At 46.2% G+C, this 17,559-nt stretch overlaps 1 protein-coding gene across 2 annotated transcripts in view; it reads right to left on the bottom strand.

Moving 5' to 3' along the window:
- Positions 1 to 332: 332 nt before the first annotated feature.
- CLIC4 (chloride intracellular channel 4) overlaps positions 333 to 17,559 on the bottom strand; it is an 82,821-nt gene continuing 65,594 nt past the window's right edge. For both annotated transcript variants that reach the window (XM_040337166.1, XM_040337167.1), the window contains exons 3-6: positions 15,915 to 16,040; positions 15,432 to 15,538; positions 1,573 to 1,754; positions 333 to 1,482 (exon numbers count right to left, since the gene is read on the bottom strand). In XM_040337166.1, coding sequence (XP_040193100.1) covers positions 1,318 to 1,482; positions 1,573 to 1,754; positions 15,432 to 15,538; positions 15,915 to 16,040 — 580 coding nt within the window. In that variant the 3' untranslated portion in view covers positions 333 to 1,317. The remainder of the gene's footprint in view (positions 1,483 to 1,572; positions 1,755 to 15,431; positions 15,539 to 15,914; positions 16,041 to 17,559) is intronic.

Here is a 17,559-nt window from a genome sequence, read left to right as displayed (position 1 = left end):
ATCAGCCATGTGACACACCCTATTAGTAACAGATAATTACTTATAATTATCAATGTATGATGGATGTTAAAGATGTATAGCTGTATTACCAAAAGCATCTGTGGCTAGATGCAAACACCTGTATTTTAACAAATAACAGTCAAGCCATCTGTGGCATTCAGTATGTGGAGGTTATCATTGTTTGACATACCGTAAGATACTGTCCTAGTAGGAGTTTTTGTTTTGCCATCAGCCTACCGCTTTTTGCTCACCAACTAATATATATTCATACAATAAAAGGCTGCATAGGTTTATGAGCTGGCAATATTGCAATAACAAGGCTGCTTTTTTTTATTATTTCCAATTGGCTAATATCCATCTCCTTCAAATTTTAAAGGATATATGTGTCATGTAACAGTATTTCAACCAAGAGATTATTATGCCCACAGTCCTTTCAAATGAGAGGTTCTCTCCCCAAACTGATGAATACTGTATCCAATAAGATCATGGCATTTCCCACTTTTAAAGGAGATTATTTTTTAGCCTTTTGCTGTCTGTGTGGCACATTAACTACATAACCCCTGGAATAGCTGCTTGGCCTTCTCTGTACCATAACCATAAAGAAAACTGGTTCTAAAAACTACTATCAAATTAAGAACCACCAATATCTTCACCAGACAAGCTGAAAAAGCATCCATGAAGACCTAAGAGTTGTAAACTTTGCAGATAAAAAAAAAAATCTGACAAATCATGCTGGGCAGCAAAAGCTCTGGCTGAAAAACAGCAAGCATGCCATAACCATAAAAAAATAAAATAAAAAAAAAGTACAGAAATGGATGGGTAACGTTAAACGTTTTCCTATTAATGGTCATATTTCTTTAGTCATATACAAATGTCTGCAGAAATACAGAGCATGGCACATCATGAAAAAGCAACTTATGGCACAGTGTCTCACACTGATGGACGGAAACCAAATTCAAAGAGAAGAAAACAAACAACCAAGAAACAAAAAAACACTAAACCCATATCAGGTCATTATTAGTTTATGTGAAGTTTGGGGGAGAGAAAAAAAAAAAAAAAAGTTGTATTCAAGTTATTCTAACACTGTATTCAGCAACCATGTTTGCTTATGTGACGCAATATACAGATTCCAAAACGTTAACTTGTATGAGAACATTATGGACATAATGTGTGCCTCATTTTGTATTGGAATAAAATTTATGGAAAGACACCAAATACATTTTTGTGTTGAACATATAAAAAAATAATAATAAATGGAATTCTGCCCTACAAGTATCTGTTGTAAATTAAGGCCTCGTCTGGTTTTTAAAATACAGTTCACTTGGTGAGCCTTTTGGCTACATCTGCGTACGCAATTTCTATCTCTCTATCCTCTGGACAGGTGTTGTTGAATTCGTCTCTGCTGTATGCATTCGTCAGGTATCTCCAAATCCCGGTCATGGATTTTGGCATGTCAAAGTTCCTGTACTTTTTGGTCACCACCTACAAAAGGAGGCGAGAACAAAATTGAGGTCAAAACATTCTGAGACTTAGTCTATGCATTACTGATCTATCAATATTTTCTTCTCATACCTTGACTATGTGAAGCTTTGGCAAGAGGTTGCAGTCAGCCAAGGTCATTTCCTCACCATCCAAGAATTTACGGATAGAAACTGCAAGGTCCTCCATACTGTTCTCATCGATTTCATCAGGGAGTGGTGAATTCAGGTAGTCGTCGAGCTTTTGCAAAGTTTTTAGAAGTCCTCTCTCCAATGCTGCAGAACAAAAAGAGGGACATATGTTTGAGCCAATCGCTGTGCAGAAATAATGACTAGAACATCAGTTATTAATCAAGTACTGAGCATAAATTTCGGTTAACTGCCTGCCGACCAGCCGCCGCAGTTATACGGCGGCAGGTCGGCTCTGCTGGGCGAGAGCACATAGCTATACGTCATCTCGCCGAGCAGCCAATAGGAGCGCGCCCCCGACGCGCGTGCCCGGCGGTCGCTCGTTACAGAGCGAAAACCGGGAGCTGTGTGTGTAAACACACAGCTCCCGGTCCTGTCAGGGGGGGAAATGACCTATCGTCTGTTCATACAATGTATGAACAGCGATTTGTCATTTCCCCATGTCAGTCCACCCCCCCCCTTCAGTTAGAACACACCCAGGGAACATAGCACCGATCGCTATAAAAATGGCAATGGGCCCAAAAAGGTGTAAAAGTGTCCGCCATAATGTCGCAGTAGCGGAAAAAAAAAAAAAAAACGCTGATCGCCGCAAAAGTAAATAGATAAGAAAAATGCCATAAAACTCCCCTATTTTGTGAAAAGGGTATAACTTTTGCGCAAACCAAACAAACGCTTATTGCGATTTTTTTTTTTACAAAAAATATGTAGACGACTACGTATCGGAATAAACTGAGGAAAAAAAATTGTTTTTTTATATTTTTTTAGGGGATATTTATTATAGCAAAAAGTAAAAAATAGAAATTTTTTCAAAATTTTCGCTCTTTTTGTTTATAGCCCAAAAACCGCAGAAGTGATCAAATACCACCAAAAGAAAGCTCCATTTGTGTGAAAAAAAGGACGCCAATTTTGTTTGGGAGCCACGTCGCACAACCGCGCAATTGTCAGTTAAAGCGACGCAGTGTCGAATCGCAAAAAGTGGCCTGGTCTTTGACCAGCAATATGGTCCGGGGGTTAAGTGGTTAAGAGGCAGTGTTATAGTCACAAACTAGGCAGACAATAGCCTTCAGGATCACTGTTGTACTTTACATTATAGTTATAGGACTGCAGAGGGCAGCAGAGTGCTGTACAAACATTAGGCAGCAGTACCATATAAACTTCTGACAATACAGTCACTAAAACCAGAAAATGCAGCCACATATACACTATGGCGGACTTTTCTTTTAATCTATGCTAGGACTGTTATGATGCACTCCACACCTCTCCCACAAATTCTCCCACCTCCTGCCTATCTTTCCACAGCTCTTCCACCCTGCTTGTGGTGCTGAGCTGGGCAAGGACTACATTTGCTTTCTTTGGATGCGAATCTCTGAAAACCACAGCAGTGAGCACCTCAGGCAAGGATACACTTCATGCAGGTGGTAAAAGTTGGGAGTAGGAAGCAAAATAGTCAACCAGAGTGCTGATTAAAAGCTTTCCTCCCACTGCTACTGGCCAAGCGTTTGTGAATTCACAAATTTCCTTTCCCCAATCTCACCTGCAACAGAGCACTTCTGGGTTCCCCTTTGAGTATGTCGGATCTCTAGGCCAGCTCAGGTACAGATGGGGGACCCTCGGTCCTCAATCTTTATCTGATATCTTATCAAACAGAAACCACTGGCTAAAAGTAGACATATGCAGAAATTGTCCCAAAAACCAAAAAATACACAGCACTTTGTTCTTGGGTGATTAACCACTTCCATACCTGGCACTTACGCCCTTTCCTGCCCAAGCCAATTTTCAGCTTTCTGCGCTGTTTTAATGACAATTGCGCAGTCATGCTACACTGAATCCAAATAGAATTTTTATCATTTTGTTCCCACAAATAGAGCTTTCTTTTGGTGATATTTGATCGCCTCTGGGGGTTTTATTTTTTGCTATACAAATAAAAAGACCGAAATTTCTGAAAAAAATATAAAGTTTTTTTTCCCCCGGTTATAAAATTTTGTAAAGTACGTTTTCTCCTTCACTGATAAGGCAGCACCGATGAGGCGGCGCCAATGATGTGGCACTGACGATGGGCACTGATAGGGGGCACTGTTGGGTGGCACTGATGGGCATTGATAGGCGACACTGAAAGGCTGCAATGGTGGGTACTTATGGGTGGCATGGATAGGCGGCACTAATGGGCATCGATACATGGCACTGACATGCAGCACTGATAGGTATCCCTGGTGGCACTGGCAGGGATTTTGAATGGGCACTGCTGGTTGGCAGCTGCCTGGGCATCGATTGGCAGCTACCTTGGCACCAATTGGCATTCCCTGGTGGTCTAGGGGGCATACCTGGTGGTCCAGTGTGGATGCCCATCCCTGGTGGTCCTGGGCAGTGATCCGAGGGGGGCTGCGCTGATAAACTATCAACACAAACTCCCCCGTCAGGAGAGAAGCAGATTGGCTCTCCTCTACTCTCGTCTATCAGTCGCTCTTTACCGAGATCAGTGATGCGGTGTGTCAGACTGACACACCGCATCACTGATCGCCGCAATGCGCCCCCCCCCCCGGCGGCGGCTGTTATCCTGCAGGACGTCAATAGACGTCCAGTCAGGATAAGGAAACCACTTCCCGGACGTCAATTCACTATTTACTGGGCGGGAAGTGGTTAAGGTTTTTTTTTTTTTTTTTAGCATGCTTCAGACAGACATACTATTTATTTAAAACACTAGCATTTTAAGAAAATGCAGATTTATACATTCTGCACATAACATCTCACGGCAAGTATCTGTTTCTCAAATTTAAGAAAACCATCTGGTTGCACAAAAGCAAGAGATCAAGAGACCGTCTCCTTCTGCACTCTCAAAACGTGCCCTAAAGTTAACCCATAACAAACATATCCAATGATTTTCCCTGTATGCACAAACAATAAATATGCATACAAAATTAGAATCAGAGCTTGCTTAACACCACAATGGTACTTGGCCACAAATTACAGTTATTGAAAATTAGAAGGCATAAACTTGTAATTTTTTTAACCTATGACATAAAATGAATCATTACCAATACCCGACTAGTCATAAAATAAAAAAATCCATGCTTGTGATGTCTGGCAAAAAATTGTGCGTTAGGCCCCTTTCACGCGGTCGGACCGTTCAGGTCCGCCTGTCAGTTTTGACAGCTATGCATGCCTTTGGAGCGTCGGATGTCAGCGGAGACATGTCCGTTGACATCCGACCCGCCAAAATCAGACAGATGGCGATACGTCCCCATCCGTCCATGGCGGATCGTATGAGATCTGATGAAAAACGGACATGCTGTCCGTTTTCATCAGATCGCTCCATAGGAATCAGCGGCGCTGCACAAGCCCCTCCCTGATCAGTGAGCAGAGGGGGACTTGTCATCCGACTTGTAGCGACGGAGTCCGCTTGGTGTGGAAGAGGCCTTAATAGTGAAATATTCTTTTATTCTCTTTGTAAAACTGCTTAACCGGGTCATGCAGAGCATGGCAACTTCTCTTTTTCAAAACCACAAAGATACGTTTTTGGGGAAATTCAAAATATTCCCTCATCAATTGAGGATCTAAGGAGACCCCCCCCCCATCTCCTAGAAGAGGTCCATTTAAGATGCACAAATCAACTACCTTCCATTAAAGCCCAACTCCTCCAGACATAACGTTCATTGAAGTCTGGACAGAGAAGGGAGGGTACATTGGTGTCGGCGTCCTTAGTAGAGAGGGAGATTTCCGCTCATGCTCTTTTAGGAAATAATTATAAGTCTAATGGGTTTTACTTCCCCTTTATTCCCCTGCAAAGTAAAAGCATAATGGGCTAGTACATTACGTGGCAATTACCTGCAAATGAAGCCCACAATTTCCCTGCTGGTGGAAGCATCCATCTTCACCCCACTTCTTCTGGGGCCGCGGACTCCGGCTCTGTGACTGGCCTAAGTCGCGTGACGTCACTCCCACACATGTGTGTGGGAACCGCTAGTAACGGCACATGCTGATGAAGAAATGGCATGTAGGGCCGTTTCTTCACTGCGTATGCACCGATGACATCACCGGTGCACTACAAGGCAAATATCTCCTAAACTACACATGTTTAGGAGATATTTTCAGTACATATAGGCTTACCTATATGTTAAAATAGGTCAGGGGGGTATACAACCACTTTAAGACCCATCTCATTGATCCCATTCACCTCTAAATTTTTAAAACATTTAGTCTACAACTGTCTTAGCTCCTACCTCAATGAAAAGAACCGTCTTACCCTTTACAGTCTGACTTCTGCTTGAAGCACTCCACAGAAACGCCCTTATTAAAACTCAGTAACGATTTACTAACTGCTAAAACCAATGGCCACTACGCCATACTCCTACTAGTTGACCTCTCTGCGGCCTTTGATACTGTTGACCACACTCTACTTCTCAAAAAAAAAACTCCATTCCTTTGGCCTCAAATTCTGCTCTATCCTGGCTTTCCTCCTACCCATCACAGTGCTCCTTCAGTGTTACCTACAACTCTGTCTCCTCCTCTCCATTTCCCCCTTTCCTGTAGGGTTCCCCCCCCAAGGCTCTGTTCTTACTCCTCTCTAGCTACACCTCCTCCCTTGGTCACTTGATAACCTCCCATGGCTTCCAATACCACCTCTATGCCGATGACACCCAAATCTGTCTACTCCTCACTTCACTCTTTCAGTCTCGCATTACCAATTTACTAAACGGATATTAATATGGATGTCGCAACACTTCCTCAAACTAGACCTCTCTAAAACCGAACCGATAATATTGCAACCATCAATCCCTCCCCTCACACAAGGGTATTAGGGGTCATCCTAGACTCTGACCTATTTTTTTTTAGCTCCAAATCGTTGTCAAAAGCTTGCAGACTTCACCTCAGTAACCGCTCTAAAATCAAATGAAACCACCAAGCTACTCATTCACTCCCTTATCTCTCGCCTTGGACTATTGCAACTCCCTCTTCATAGGCCTACCTCCCCATAGGCTATCCCCTTTTCAGGCCATCATGAATGCTGCTGCCAGATTCATCTACCTTACCAAACTGCTCAGTGTCTGCCACCCCTTCTCTGCCAATCCCTACACTGGCTTCAGATCGCCCAGCGATTCAAATGTCAGAATTTTAACTACAACACACAAAGCTATCCACAACTCTGCCCCCGGCTATATCACCAAATCTGGTCTTCAAATATCACTCAAACTTAATTTCCGCTCCTCTCAAGACCTCCTGCTCTCAAGCTTCCTTGTCTCCTCCTCCCATGCTTGCCTCCATGACTTCTCCAGAGCCTCTCCAATGCTCTGGAACGCTCTACCTTAATCTGTCCGGCTATCTCCTCCTCTGGCTGCCTTCAGGCGATCCCTGAAAACTCTTTAGGGAAGCCCATCATACCTCCAACTTATCTTTTATCACTTCCATCAGCTCATTCCCAATAGTTACAACCTTTTGCACCACCCTATTAGATTTTAAGCCCTTTTGAGCATTGCTCCCTTAACCCTCGTTTTATTTGTATTGTAAAGTGCTGTTGGCGCTATATAAATACTGTATAAGAAGTTGATAGATCAAGGTCTGACTGCATATCAATTTTTGTGACTTAATTGGGCTAGAGCCCTTCGTAACAAGTACGCATTTTTCACATGCAAAAATTTGAACATAAAATCTCATAAAAAAAAATAAAAAAAACACAACAACATTTTTTTCTGAAGCAGATGACATACTGAATTATATAGTCTTTACATTCTAAAAATGCTTTCCCATTTCAAATGGAGACCGTGTTGCCTTAAATATTAAATTAATATCCTTTGATTTAAAGCTGAACTCCAGCCTCATCTCCTGGCTGGAGGATGTCCAGAATTATATGCCACTCACCTTCCCATTCTTACTGTTCCTGGCCTGTCCCATTTTTTTTAAATCAGAACGTCGTTTAATGAGCATGAAAGTCAAATGGTTACAAAGAATGCAATAATCGGTGCAACATGCACCACAAGCAAGGATACATTTCAATGTCAAATATGCAGACATGACAGACATAGTAAAGGCAGAGTAAGTAACACATGAATATGCACTACAACATGCGGGGATGGGACGTGTTAGATGTGAGGACCGCGGCCCAATAAAGCCCAAAAGGTGCAAAAAAGGGGGGGCGCTAATCTGTGGAAACAGCGCATGTGGAGGCCTCTCCCAACCATCTATCCCAGATCTTGTTATATTTACCGGGGCAACCCCTGTGGACATAAAGAAGCTTTTTAAAGGGTAGGGTGTCATTAACAGCTTTAGTCCACTGTTGCAGGGTAGGGGGAGAGCCCCTAAGCCATGTTTTCGCTATCTGAAGCCGAGCAAGGAACAACGTCTCTTGTAGAAATATATTAAGGTACTTTTCGGCCTCAGACAGCGAAAACAGTCCAAACAAGCATTGTCTTGGGCTAAGAGAGAGGGGGGAGCCCATGCGGTCGTGAAGAAATCGGACCACCTGGATCCAGTAGTCCTGCACGCAGGGGCATTCCCAGATGAGATGATAGAAGGTAGGATCATGGGAGTCACAGCCCGGGCAGTTAGGGTTGCCGTCCGGCCTAAACTTTAAAATGCGACGGGGCGTTAGGTATGACCGATGCAGGATGTATAACTGGGTGAGGCGGTCGGAAATCTTGGGGGAGACTAATCTGCAATTAACGAGGACTTCGTCCCAATCCTCCGACGACAGCACCCCCAAGTCAGGTTCCCAACGAGTTTTCGCCTGCTGGAGAGTGACAGCCGCCGAGGGAGCCAGGAGGTACGAGTAGAATTGAGAAGTCAGTTTCTTAGGGTCCGAACCCAGGACGATGTCAACAGGGAGTGGGGTCTCGAGAAGTGGGATGGTAGTACCAAATTGTGTGGTAAGTGCGTGGCGAAGCTGGAGGTAGCGGAAAAACATGTGATTTGCTAGGGCATGGGTATCTTTAAGGGATTGGAAGGACCTGACCGAACCGTGTGCAACGACTTGTGTAAGATAAATAATTCCGCTCCTAACCCAGATGCCATGGTCAGGGACCATGGCCAATTCAGGCAGTTGGGGATTATCCCAAAGGGGTGTGTGAGAGTGGGGGGACGGAGCCTTGCCAACCGACATGGCAATCTGCCAAATTTTGCGATGGTGGAAGAGCAGCTGATTCCTGTCGTCCGATCGCCTAGAGTTGCGGGGTGCACAATACGTGAGCTGGAAAGGGTGCGAGACCGGGCCATGGGCCTTGGAGCACACCATGGCCAGATATCGCCTCCCATCAGAATGGTGGATGTGATAGAAGTGGGAGAGCTGGGATGCGACATAGTACAGGAACAGGTCTGGAACCGAAGCGCCCCCTTGACTGGAGGGGCACTTCAGGACCCGCCACGGCAGTTTATGCCGAGATGGGCCCCAGATGAATGAGTTAAGAATGGACTCCATGGCCTTAAAAATACGGGGGGGGATATATAGCGGAGCATGCCAAAAGGCATAGAGCAGCTTCGGGAGGAGGATCATTTTTACTAGGCTTACCCGGCCCATCACCCCAAGAGGGAGACGGGACCACGTTTGAGTTTTGGACTTCAGCGTCTGGAAAAGTGGCTCAATGTTGAGACGTATGTAATCTAAGGGGGATCTAGTGACATGAACGCCCAGGTATTTAACAACATCCGACCGCAGCAGTGGAAGGGCCGCCTGTGTCGCAGTAGGGGGGCCTAGATCTAGGGGGAGGATATGGGACTTAGTCCAGTTTATCTGTAGGCCCGAAAATTCCCCGAACTGGGTTATAACCTGAAGGGCCAATTGGAGTGAGGGGCCTGCATCTGATAGGTAAAGGAGCATGTCATCAGCGTAGAGGCTGAGTAGTTCGGTAACCTGTCCGCATCGCAGCCCGTTAATCCCCGGATGACTACGTAGGGCTATACTCAGGGGTTCCACTGCAAGGGCATAGAGCATGGGTGAGACGGGGCAGCCCTGGCGAGTACCGCGAGAGAGAGGAAAAGGAGAGGAGGTCCTACCATTGACCCTGATACGCGCCGTGGGTGCCTGATATAGGAGTTGGAGCCATTTTACAAAGCGGGGGCCGAAACCGAATCTGCCAAGGCTTTCCCAAAGGTATGGCCATTCCACTGAATCGAAAGCCTTGGCAGCGTCGAGGCTAACTATCACTCTGGAGCCCACCTCTACGTGCTGAGCCTGAAGGTTCATGTAGAGCCTGCGGAGGTTGAAGGCCGTGTTTTTGTTGGGCATGAACCCAGTCTGGTCGGGGTGTATCAGGCTGGAGATAATTTTGTTAAGGCGCAGGGCAAGGATTTTAGCAAGGATCTTCACATCTAGCTGGAGGAGTGAAATGGGGCGGTAAGACTCGGGGAGCATGGGGTCCTTGCCTGGTTTCGGTATAAGGACAATAATAGCTTCACTCATGGAGGAGGGAAGTGTTCCCGTGTCAAAGGCGTGATTGTATAGCTCGCAAAGCTTGGGGACAAGAGAGTCCTGGAAGGACTTGTAGAATTCGAGGGGAAGCCCGTCGGAGCCCGGGGTTTTAGAAGTGGGGAGGCTCGCGATGGCCGTCTCCACACAGACGGTGGTAATGGGAGCCTCAAGCATAGAGACTTGACTTTGGGATAGGGTAGGGAAGGTGACACTCTGTAGAAGGGCGGTAAGCTCCTCCCTGGAGTGTTGTGTATTGGAGGTATAGAGCTTCGAGTAAAAGGACCTAAACTCCTCCGCTACCTGATCAGGGTCCGAGAGTATCGCCCCGGATTCCGCGCGGAGGGCCACAACCACGGGGGGCTTGTGATCTAGATGAGCCATATAGGCAAGGAGCCGACCAGCCCGTTCCCCATGCTCGTATGTGCGCTGTTTGTTAAAGAAGATGCCCCGGCGTGCCCTCTCAAGGTGCAATTGGTCCGTCAGTCTGGACTGCAGACGGAGCTGGGAAGTGGTAGTGTCTGACGGATCAGCCAGGAAGGCCCGCTCGAGGGATCTAAGTTGTGTCTCGGCCTGGTGAATTAGCTGTTTAGAAGAGGCTTTGTGTCTGTTGATGCGGGAGGATAGGAACATGCGAGCATGAAGTTTGAACGCCTCCCACACAGGTCCCGCCGAGGCTGAACCGACGTTTGTGTTAAAAAAGCGGACCCATTCCGCCCCAATAGATTCCAGCTCCGGGAGAGTACTCAACCAAAATGGATTGAGGCGCCAGATCCGGGTCGTGGGGGGTGATGGGAGCCTCAGCTTGACCCAGTATGGGGAGTGGTCGGAAAGTGTCCTGGTGTCAAAGCCTACATCAAGGAGATATGGGAGGAGGGAGGGGGTTACAAGTATAAGGTCAATACGTGACATCACGGCGCGGGAGGGGGTGAAGCAGGAAAATCCTAGTTGGGTGGGGTGCTTGTGCCGCCAGGTGTCAGTCAGAGCAAACTCAGCCAGGAACCTACCAAACCTAGTGATGCACGGCACAGGGCCCCTAGGGGCATTCTGGCCCAATCTGTCCAAGGATGGGGAGATGACCATATTGAAGTCGCCCGCCCATATGGCAGGCACCGATGGGTAGAGAGTCATGAAAGCCACCCCCCGCTGAAGCACCTCGAACTGAAAAGGGGGGGGAACATAGAAGGCCAGGAGCAGTACCTCTAGGCCGCCGATAGTGGCATGTAAAAATAAATAGCGACCCTGGGGGTCCGATTGCAACGTGTGTAGCTGAAATTGCTGGGATCTCGCTACCAGCACCGCCACACCTCGAGAATTAGAGGTGTGGGGGGCCTGGTATACCCACCCCACCCCAGGCTTTCTTGAGGCACAACTGTTTTTGACCTGCAAGATGCGTCTCCACGAGAATAGAAACATCAGCATGTTGGGATTTCAGGTGGGAGAGGACTGCCGAACGTTTAGTCCGGTCCCCCAAACCACGAACGTTCCAGGTCACCACCTTTAGGGACGCCATGGGAAGGTGTAATAGCATAGGGGGGATCCGCATCCCCCCGAAGTCGGGGGGGCGGGAAGACCACGTAGAGTGACCTGGGGGCAATAGGTGGGGGCCGCGCGTCCCCCGAGGGCCCAAATAGAACCCAGCACGAGGAAGCGCGACGCCCACCCCACATGTGGAAACATATCAGAAAGTTCAATAAGGTCTGCATAATACTCCGACATTGCTAAAATAAAACGAAAAAGAACCAACAAGCAAAAAACAAAATTACTAGCACTATAGTAAACGCACTGAACATAGCCTGCAAAAACACTGGACCGACATAGCAGGTATAACACCCCACCACCCACCAAAAGTCTGGGGACGGGGGCCGGCCAGGGAAACAGTAGCTTAGTAATGGTTGCCTAGGGTGATGGAAGTACCCAGAGGACAGGGCAACCAATGAGGTCAGGGGGGCGACCAAACTGTAGAGCACACACTGGTGCAAGAGTGGGGTATCTGTTCAGGTGGGATACCGGTGCGGGTGGGCCACTCGTGGCTAGTGACAGGGGGAGAAATGACCGGGGGAAGCAGAGGAAAGAAAAAAAGGGGGGGGAGGGGGGGATCATGACAGGGTATGCAAGGATGGAAGGGAGATGGGGGGCCTCGGACGGGAGCATAGTCAACTCACTGTTTAGGAAGTCCATACAGCCAAGGCAACGTTGTCCAGGAGAAACAGAGCGGTTTACCGCGCGGGACAGGTGACAAACTGGGATGAGAGGCGAGGGATCAGTTACGGGACGAGCCGGCTCCATCGCGGCGCTCCAGCCAGGAGAGGATTGCTTGAGGGTCTTCGAAAAATTGAGCCTTACCATCGCACACAACACGGAGCCGCGCTGGGAAGAGCATTGCGTATGGTAGGTGATGCACGCGCAGCAGCCGCTTTGCCTCTGTGAATCGCGCCCTCCTCTTCTGAACTTCTGACGAAAAATCCGGATACACGGCCACCGTTACATTGCCAAGGGGGATATTCCCCTTCTCACGGGTAAGTCGGAGGACAGCGTCACGATCGCGGTAGTTCAGCAGCTTGGCGATGAAGGTCCTCGGGGGGGCCCCCTCCGGAGGGGGTTTTGCAGCAAGGCGATGGGCGCGCTCAACAACGAAAGTGGAGGAGAAGGCCTCCCTGCCAAAAGTTTTAACAAGCAGGTTTTCCAGGTAAGTAGGGGGGTCCGCTCCTTCCGAGCGTTCGGGAAGACCCACAAAACGTAGATTACATCTGCGAAGGCGATTCTCCATATCGTCCTGCTTAGAGAGCACCGCCTGGAGTTGGTGCTGCAAATTTTCCACCGTGACCTGGAGCGGGTGTAGGCCATCTTCCACGTGGTCCAGCCTGCGCTCTGTCTCCGACACCCGGTCCCGCAGCTTGTGCATGTCATGCCGAATGTGGGAGATGTCCACTTTAACTTCCTCGATCCTGGTTGTAAGGGACGTTTGGCAGGCAGCAATAGCCTCCAAAACCCGTGCGGTGTCGCCAGATGGACGGTCCTCACTCTCAGGGAGCATGGCGGCGCCATCTTCCTCCACCTGGTCCCGATCACCATGACGGCTCTTATCGAGTTTTGCCAGGGCCCCAGACCTCTTAGGGGGCGACATGTCGCTGTCAAATACTAGCGGCATAGGTGGGTGAGCTTGTTGCTAGTTTTCAGGGTAGATTCCCCCAGGATGGATGTAGATAGGATCAGCCACGAGCGGAGCTCTCACCCAGCACGTCCTACTCCATGCAGCTCCAGACCACGCCCCTGGCCTGTCCCATTTAATTGGATTTCTGCTCTCTCAAGTCATGGAAGTTCAGTATCGCATGTAGGCCTCACCTATATTGGTCTGCATGCAAATACAATCCGCCTAGAACACCCACTCCTTGAGAGGGGCATCCCTCCCATCAAGGCATTTTGTTTTTTGCATAACTCCAAGACTCAAACGGCTTGCATTAGGGAATTTGAGAGGCGTATAGGGGCAGGGTGCTGGTATGTTTTTGGGAAGCTATGTACAGCACCCTGCCAAGCTCTGGAACATTTTACACTCTAAAAAAAACAATACCGTTTAGGCGTTTTAAGCATGTACGTATCGATATGCAAAGCATGTGTATGCACCTGTGTGTACAGGCACATTGAAAACAATGGGCTGCCTATAGATCAGGAAGAAAAATGCCTGCATGTCTAAAATATTTTTTAGGAAGCAGTGTACAAGAGGCCTAACAGTCTATGTGTATTATACTTTAAAATGTATTTCTTTACAGTATATTTTACACATTTTTATTGAACTTTGTTACTGTCATATCTGTGTATATAATCACATACATAGGTTGGACTTGTCTTTTTTCAACCTCACTTACTATGTAACTGTCAGCACTTTGCACATATGCAGAAGTGGTCAGCAGATTTCTAAAGCCTGAAGAATAAACTTTAAATAAACTCCTAGCCATGAGTTGGTATTCCTTCTCCAGCTGTGAAGTTTTAATGGTTACAGTGGTGGCAGTATAAGCCCCACACACTCAGACCACCACACAGGAAGAGTAACCTGGTAGATCTAAACAACTTATTTTGATGTTCCCAGATTTAGCCCAATTACCAACGTAAAACGGTCCCAGGATTAAAAAATGTATATTTTGTGTAAATGCAGAGTGATTGCACCTAGAAGCTGCTGAACATCTACGTGTGCATTCAGCCACAGCAAATTTACATGCTTCCAGGTGCATTTAGAAATTGGCTCCAAGCACATCTGTATATGAATTCCACTGTGCATGGGGCATACAGGGACAAACTAATAGGTAGATTCAGGTAGCTTGGACTAACTTAAGGGCGGCCTAGCCTAGCTTGTTTAGGCTACACCGCCGTAAATTATTTAGGCTAGTAGTGATTTTCAATCTACTTACCTGCTAATCTACGGCGGCGTAGCCTAAAACAAGCGGGCGTAAGGGCGCCCAATTCAAATTACTTGTAGGGGGGCGTGTAGTATGGAAATGAGGCTTGACCTTACGTTTTTTTTACACTGCGCATGCGCCGGGCGACTACATTTCCCAGTGCGCATTGCGGCTAAGTACGCCGTACGGGCCTATTGATTTCGACGTGTACGTAAACTACGTAACTCCCGATTCGCGGACGACTTGCGCAAACAACGTAAAAAATTCGAACCTTGCGGCGGGAACGGCGGCCATACTTTAACATTGTTATTCCACTTCATAGGTGGAATAACTTTAGGCCGCCTAAGGCCTTACGGAAACGATGTAATTCGACTGTGGCGGCCGCGCGTACATTTGTGAATCGGCGTACAAGCTCATTTACATAATCTACGCCGGCCGCAATGGAAGCACCGTCCTATCTTAGAGAATACACTTAAACATAGGGCGGCGTAGATTCAGAGTTCGGTCGGCTTATCTGTAGATAAGCCGGCCTAACTCTTTCTGAATCTACCTATAAATCTTCAAAAGTTTTAGAGCAAAATAAAATCCCCCTGAAGAAACCACACATCCACCATTTGCTCTTGTGACCTGCTTTCTTTCTGGTCACTTTCCAAAGCTGTCTGGCAGCGAGGTAGTGACATGCACTGTGTAGTCAACAGCAAGCCTGGAGAAACAGTGCTTACATTATTAGGCCGCTACAGAAAAAAAAACACACACACAAACACAATCGACAATCAGCAGATCTGCTGCTGTGGACTCAATCTGCTTATCATACTACAGAGACAAGTGCACTCTGTGACCTCTGCAAGACATCATCACTCTAGATAGAGTAGGTACAAAAGCATAAAGCTGCCTCTGTAGTCCATGGCCTTTTGTACCACAAAGACAGAGCCTTCACTGAAATACATCCTAATTGACACAGAGCAGTCGAGCAGTTACCTTCATTGGCGTCTGGTTTGGAATTCTTGATATATGCTGAAAACTTAGCAAATATGTCCATGCCAGCAGTGTTGGATTCTGGATGCTTGGCTGCCAGTTTACGGTACCTAGAAAAAAAAAAATTGCATATTTTAAATAGGCTTATTTTTTGGCCTTTCCAAATTTAAAACATTGGCAAAAGATTGCCATTGAATAAACCATTTAGAAGTAATTTTACTATAAATTTTTACTGGAAAAAATAAAAATAAAATATGTACCGTATTGATCGGCGTATAAAACACGCACCCTAACTTTAAGAGGGAAGTTTCAGGAAAAAAAAAAACTTTCCACATCCCCCTAAGTATAACAAACAGGCACAGTTTACCCTCCATGTTTAGGGTACAAAAGTAAGTGTTATACACCAATAAATACAGTATTTATTTTGCAAGCTTACATATTTCACATACATCTGTTAACAGTACTATATAAAATTAATTTGCTTACTTGGGAGGGCATAGTACTTCTTCCAGAAACTCTTCTATCTTGTTCACATCAGTCTTCACCTCATGGTTGTAGGTTATAAAGGGGGGATGTGTTCCTGGGGCAAGGTTTTGGAGGTCTGCTGGTTTTCTAACAAAATCAAAATGTTATGTTACCTTTAAGGGTAAAGTAAGGCTTAACTACTTATAAGCAAGTGCAAGAAAGGAAACATGGTGGTGCCAACAGCAACAACATTCAAACTTCCAATTGGGTTTAAACTGGTCAAGTTCCTTTTTTGCTGTCTAGTCCCACCCCCACATTGTGAAATTTCCCCTTGCCAAATGAGAGAACATCTTTATGTGGACATGTGAAGTGATGTTCTTTATTCCATAACTTTTTTTTGTATATGAATATGCTATTGGTATATTACATTATGTTACCCTTCCCCTGATGAAGTCATGTGACGATACGCGTCGGGATTGGAGCACCGGGCACAGAGTCTGACGTTTTAGTACGAGTTCGGCGCTCGTGGATGTTATACTTAATTTTACTGCTTAAATGTGAGTTTATCTGCTTTTATTAACCACTTAAGACCCGGACCTTTATGCAGATAAAGGACCTGGCCAGTTTTTGCGATTCGCCACTGCGTCGCTTTAACTGACAATTGCGCGATGCGACTCCCAAACAAAATTGGCGTCCTCTTTTTCCCACAAATAGAGCTTTCTTTTGGTGGTATTTGATCACCTCTGCGTTTTTTTTTTTTTGCACTATAAACAAAAATAGAGCGACAATTTTGAAAAAAAATGCAATATTTTTTACTTTTTGCTATAATAAAATATCCCTCAAAACGATATAAAAAAATGTTTTCCTCAGTTTAGGCCGATACGTATTCTACCTATTTTGGGGAAAGGTGGAACCCCTGCACCTGGCGGAGTTACATATACTTGGTGCATTATATTAACGTCAAACTAAAAAAGACAATGTAATTTTTTTTCCAGGTAGAAGGAAAATGTCAAATGCGTTTTAAGGCTTTGTTAATATAGAAAAAAAAAAAAAAAATTTGGATTGAAATGTATGTGCCTATAAAGTCCATGATTAGGGTTGAGCGAACCCGAACTGTAAAGTTCGGGTTCGCTACGGACTTTGTTTTTTTTTTTTGCTCCCGAACAATTGGAAAAAGTTTGGGGTCGGAGTTCGGGTATGTTTTGGCGCGCTGCACGGCAGCCAATCGCCATTTGTTTTACTACTGTGACTGGGAACTGATCACAGCCATGCCTACTTATGGCATGGCTGTGATTGGCCAGTGCAGCATGTGACCCATCATGTGACCAGCCTCTATATTAGATAGAGGCTCACAGCACAGATCGTCAATCTGCTTTAGTTATGATAGGGAGAGGTTGCTGCTGCTGCTTAGGGACAGTGTCAGAGAGCTGTATCCTGCTTCAGAAATCTAAACAGGCACACTTTATTTCTTTGATATCTGCATCATCTTATGTTTCCTGGCTCGTCACTGTGCTTTAGTTATCATAGGGAGAGGCTGCTGCTTAGGGACAGTGTCATTTAGGTGTATCCTGCTTCAGGATGGGTGTGTGTGTGTGTGTCCAGTACATAGTTCAGGGACAGGTTCCAGATATTTCCTATAGGGACATCAATCTATAGGTGACACTGT

This window comes from Rana temporaria, chromosome 2 (assembly GCF_905171775.1).
Source record: "Rana temporaria chromosome 2, aRanTem1.1, whole genome shotgun sequence".
Lineage (NCBI taxonomy): Eukaryota > Metazoa > Chordata > Amphibia > Anura > Ranidae > Rana > Rana temporaria.
This window is presented reverse-complemented; position numbering and strand designations above follow the sequence as displayed.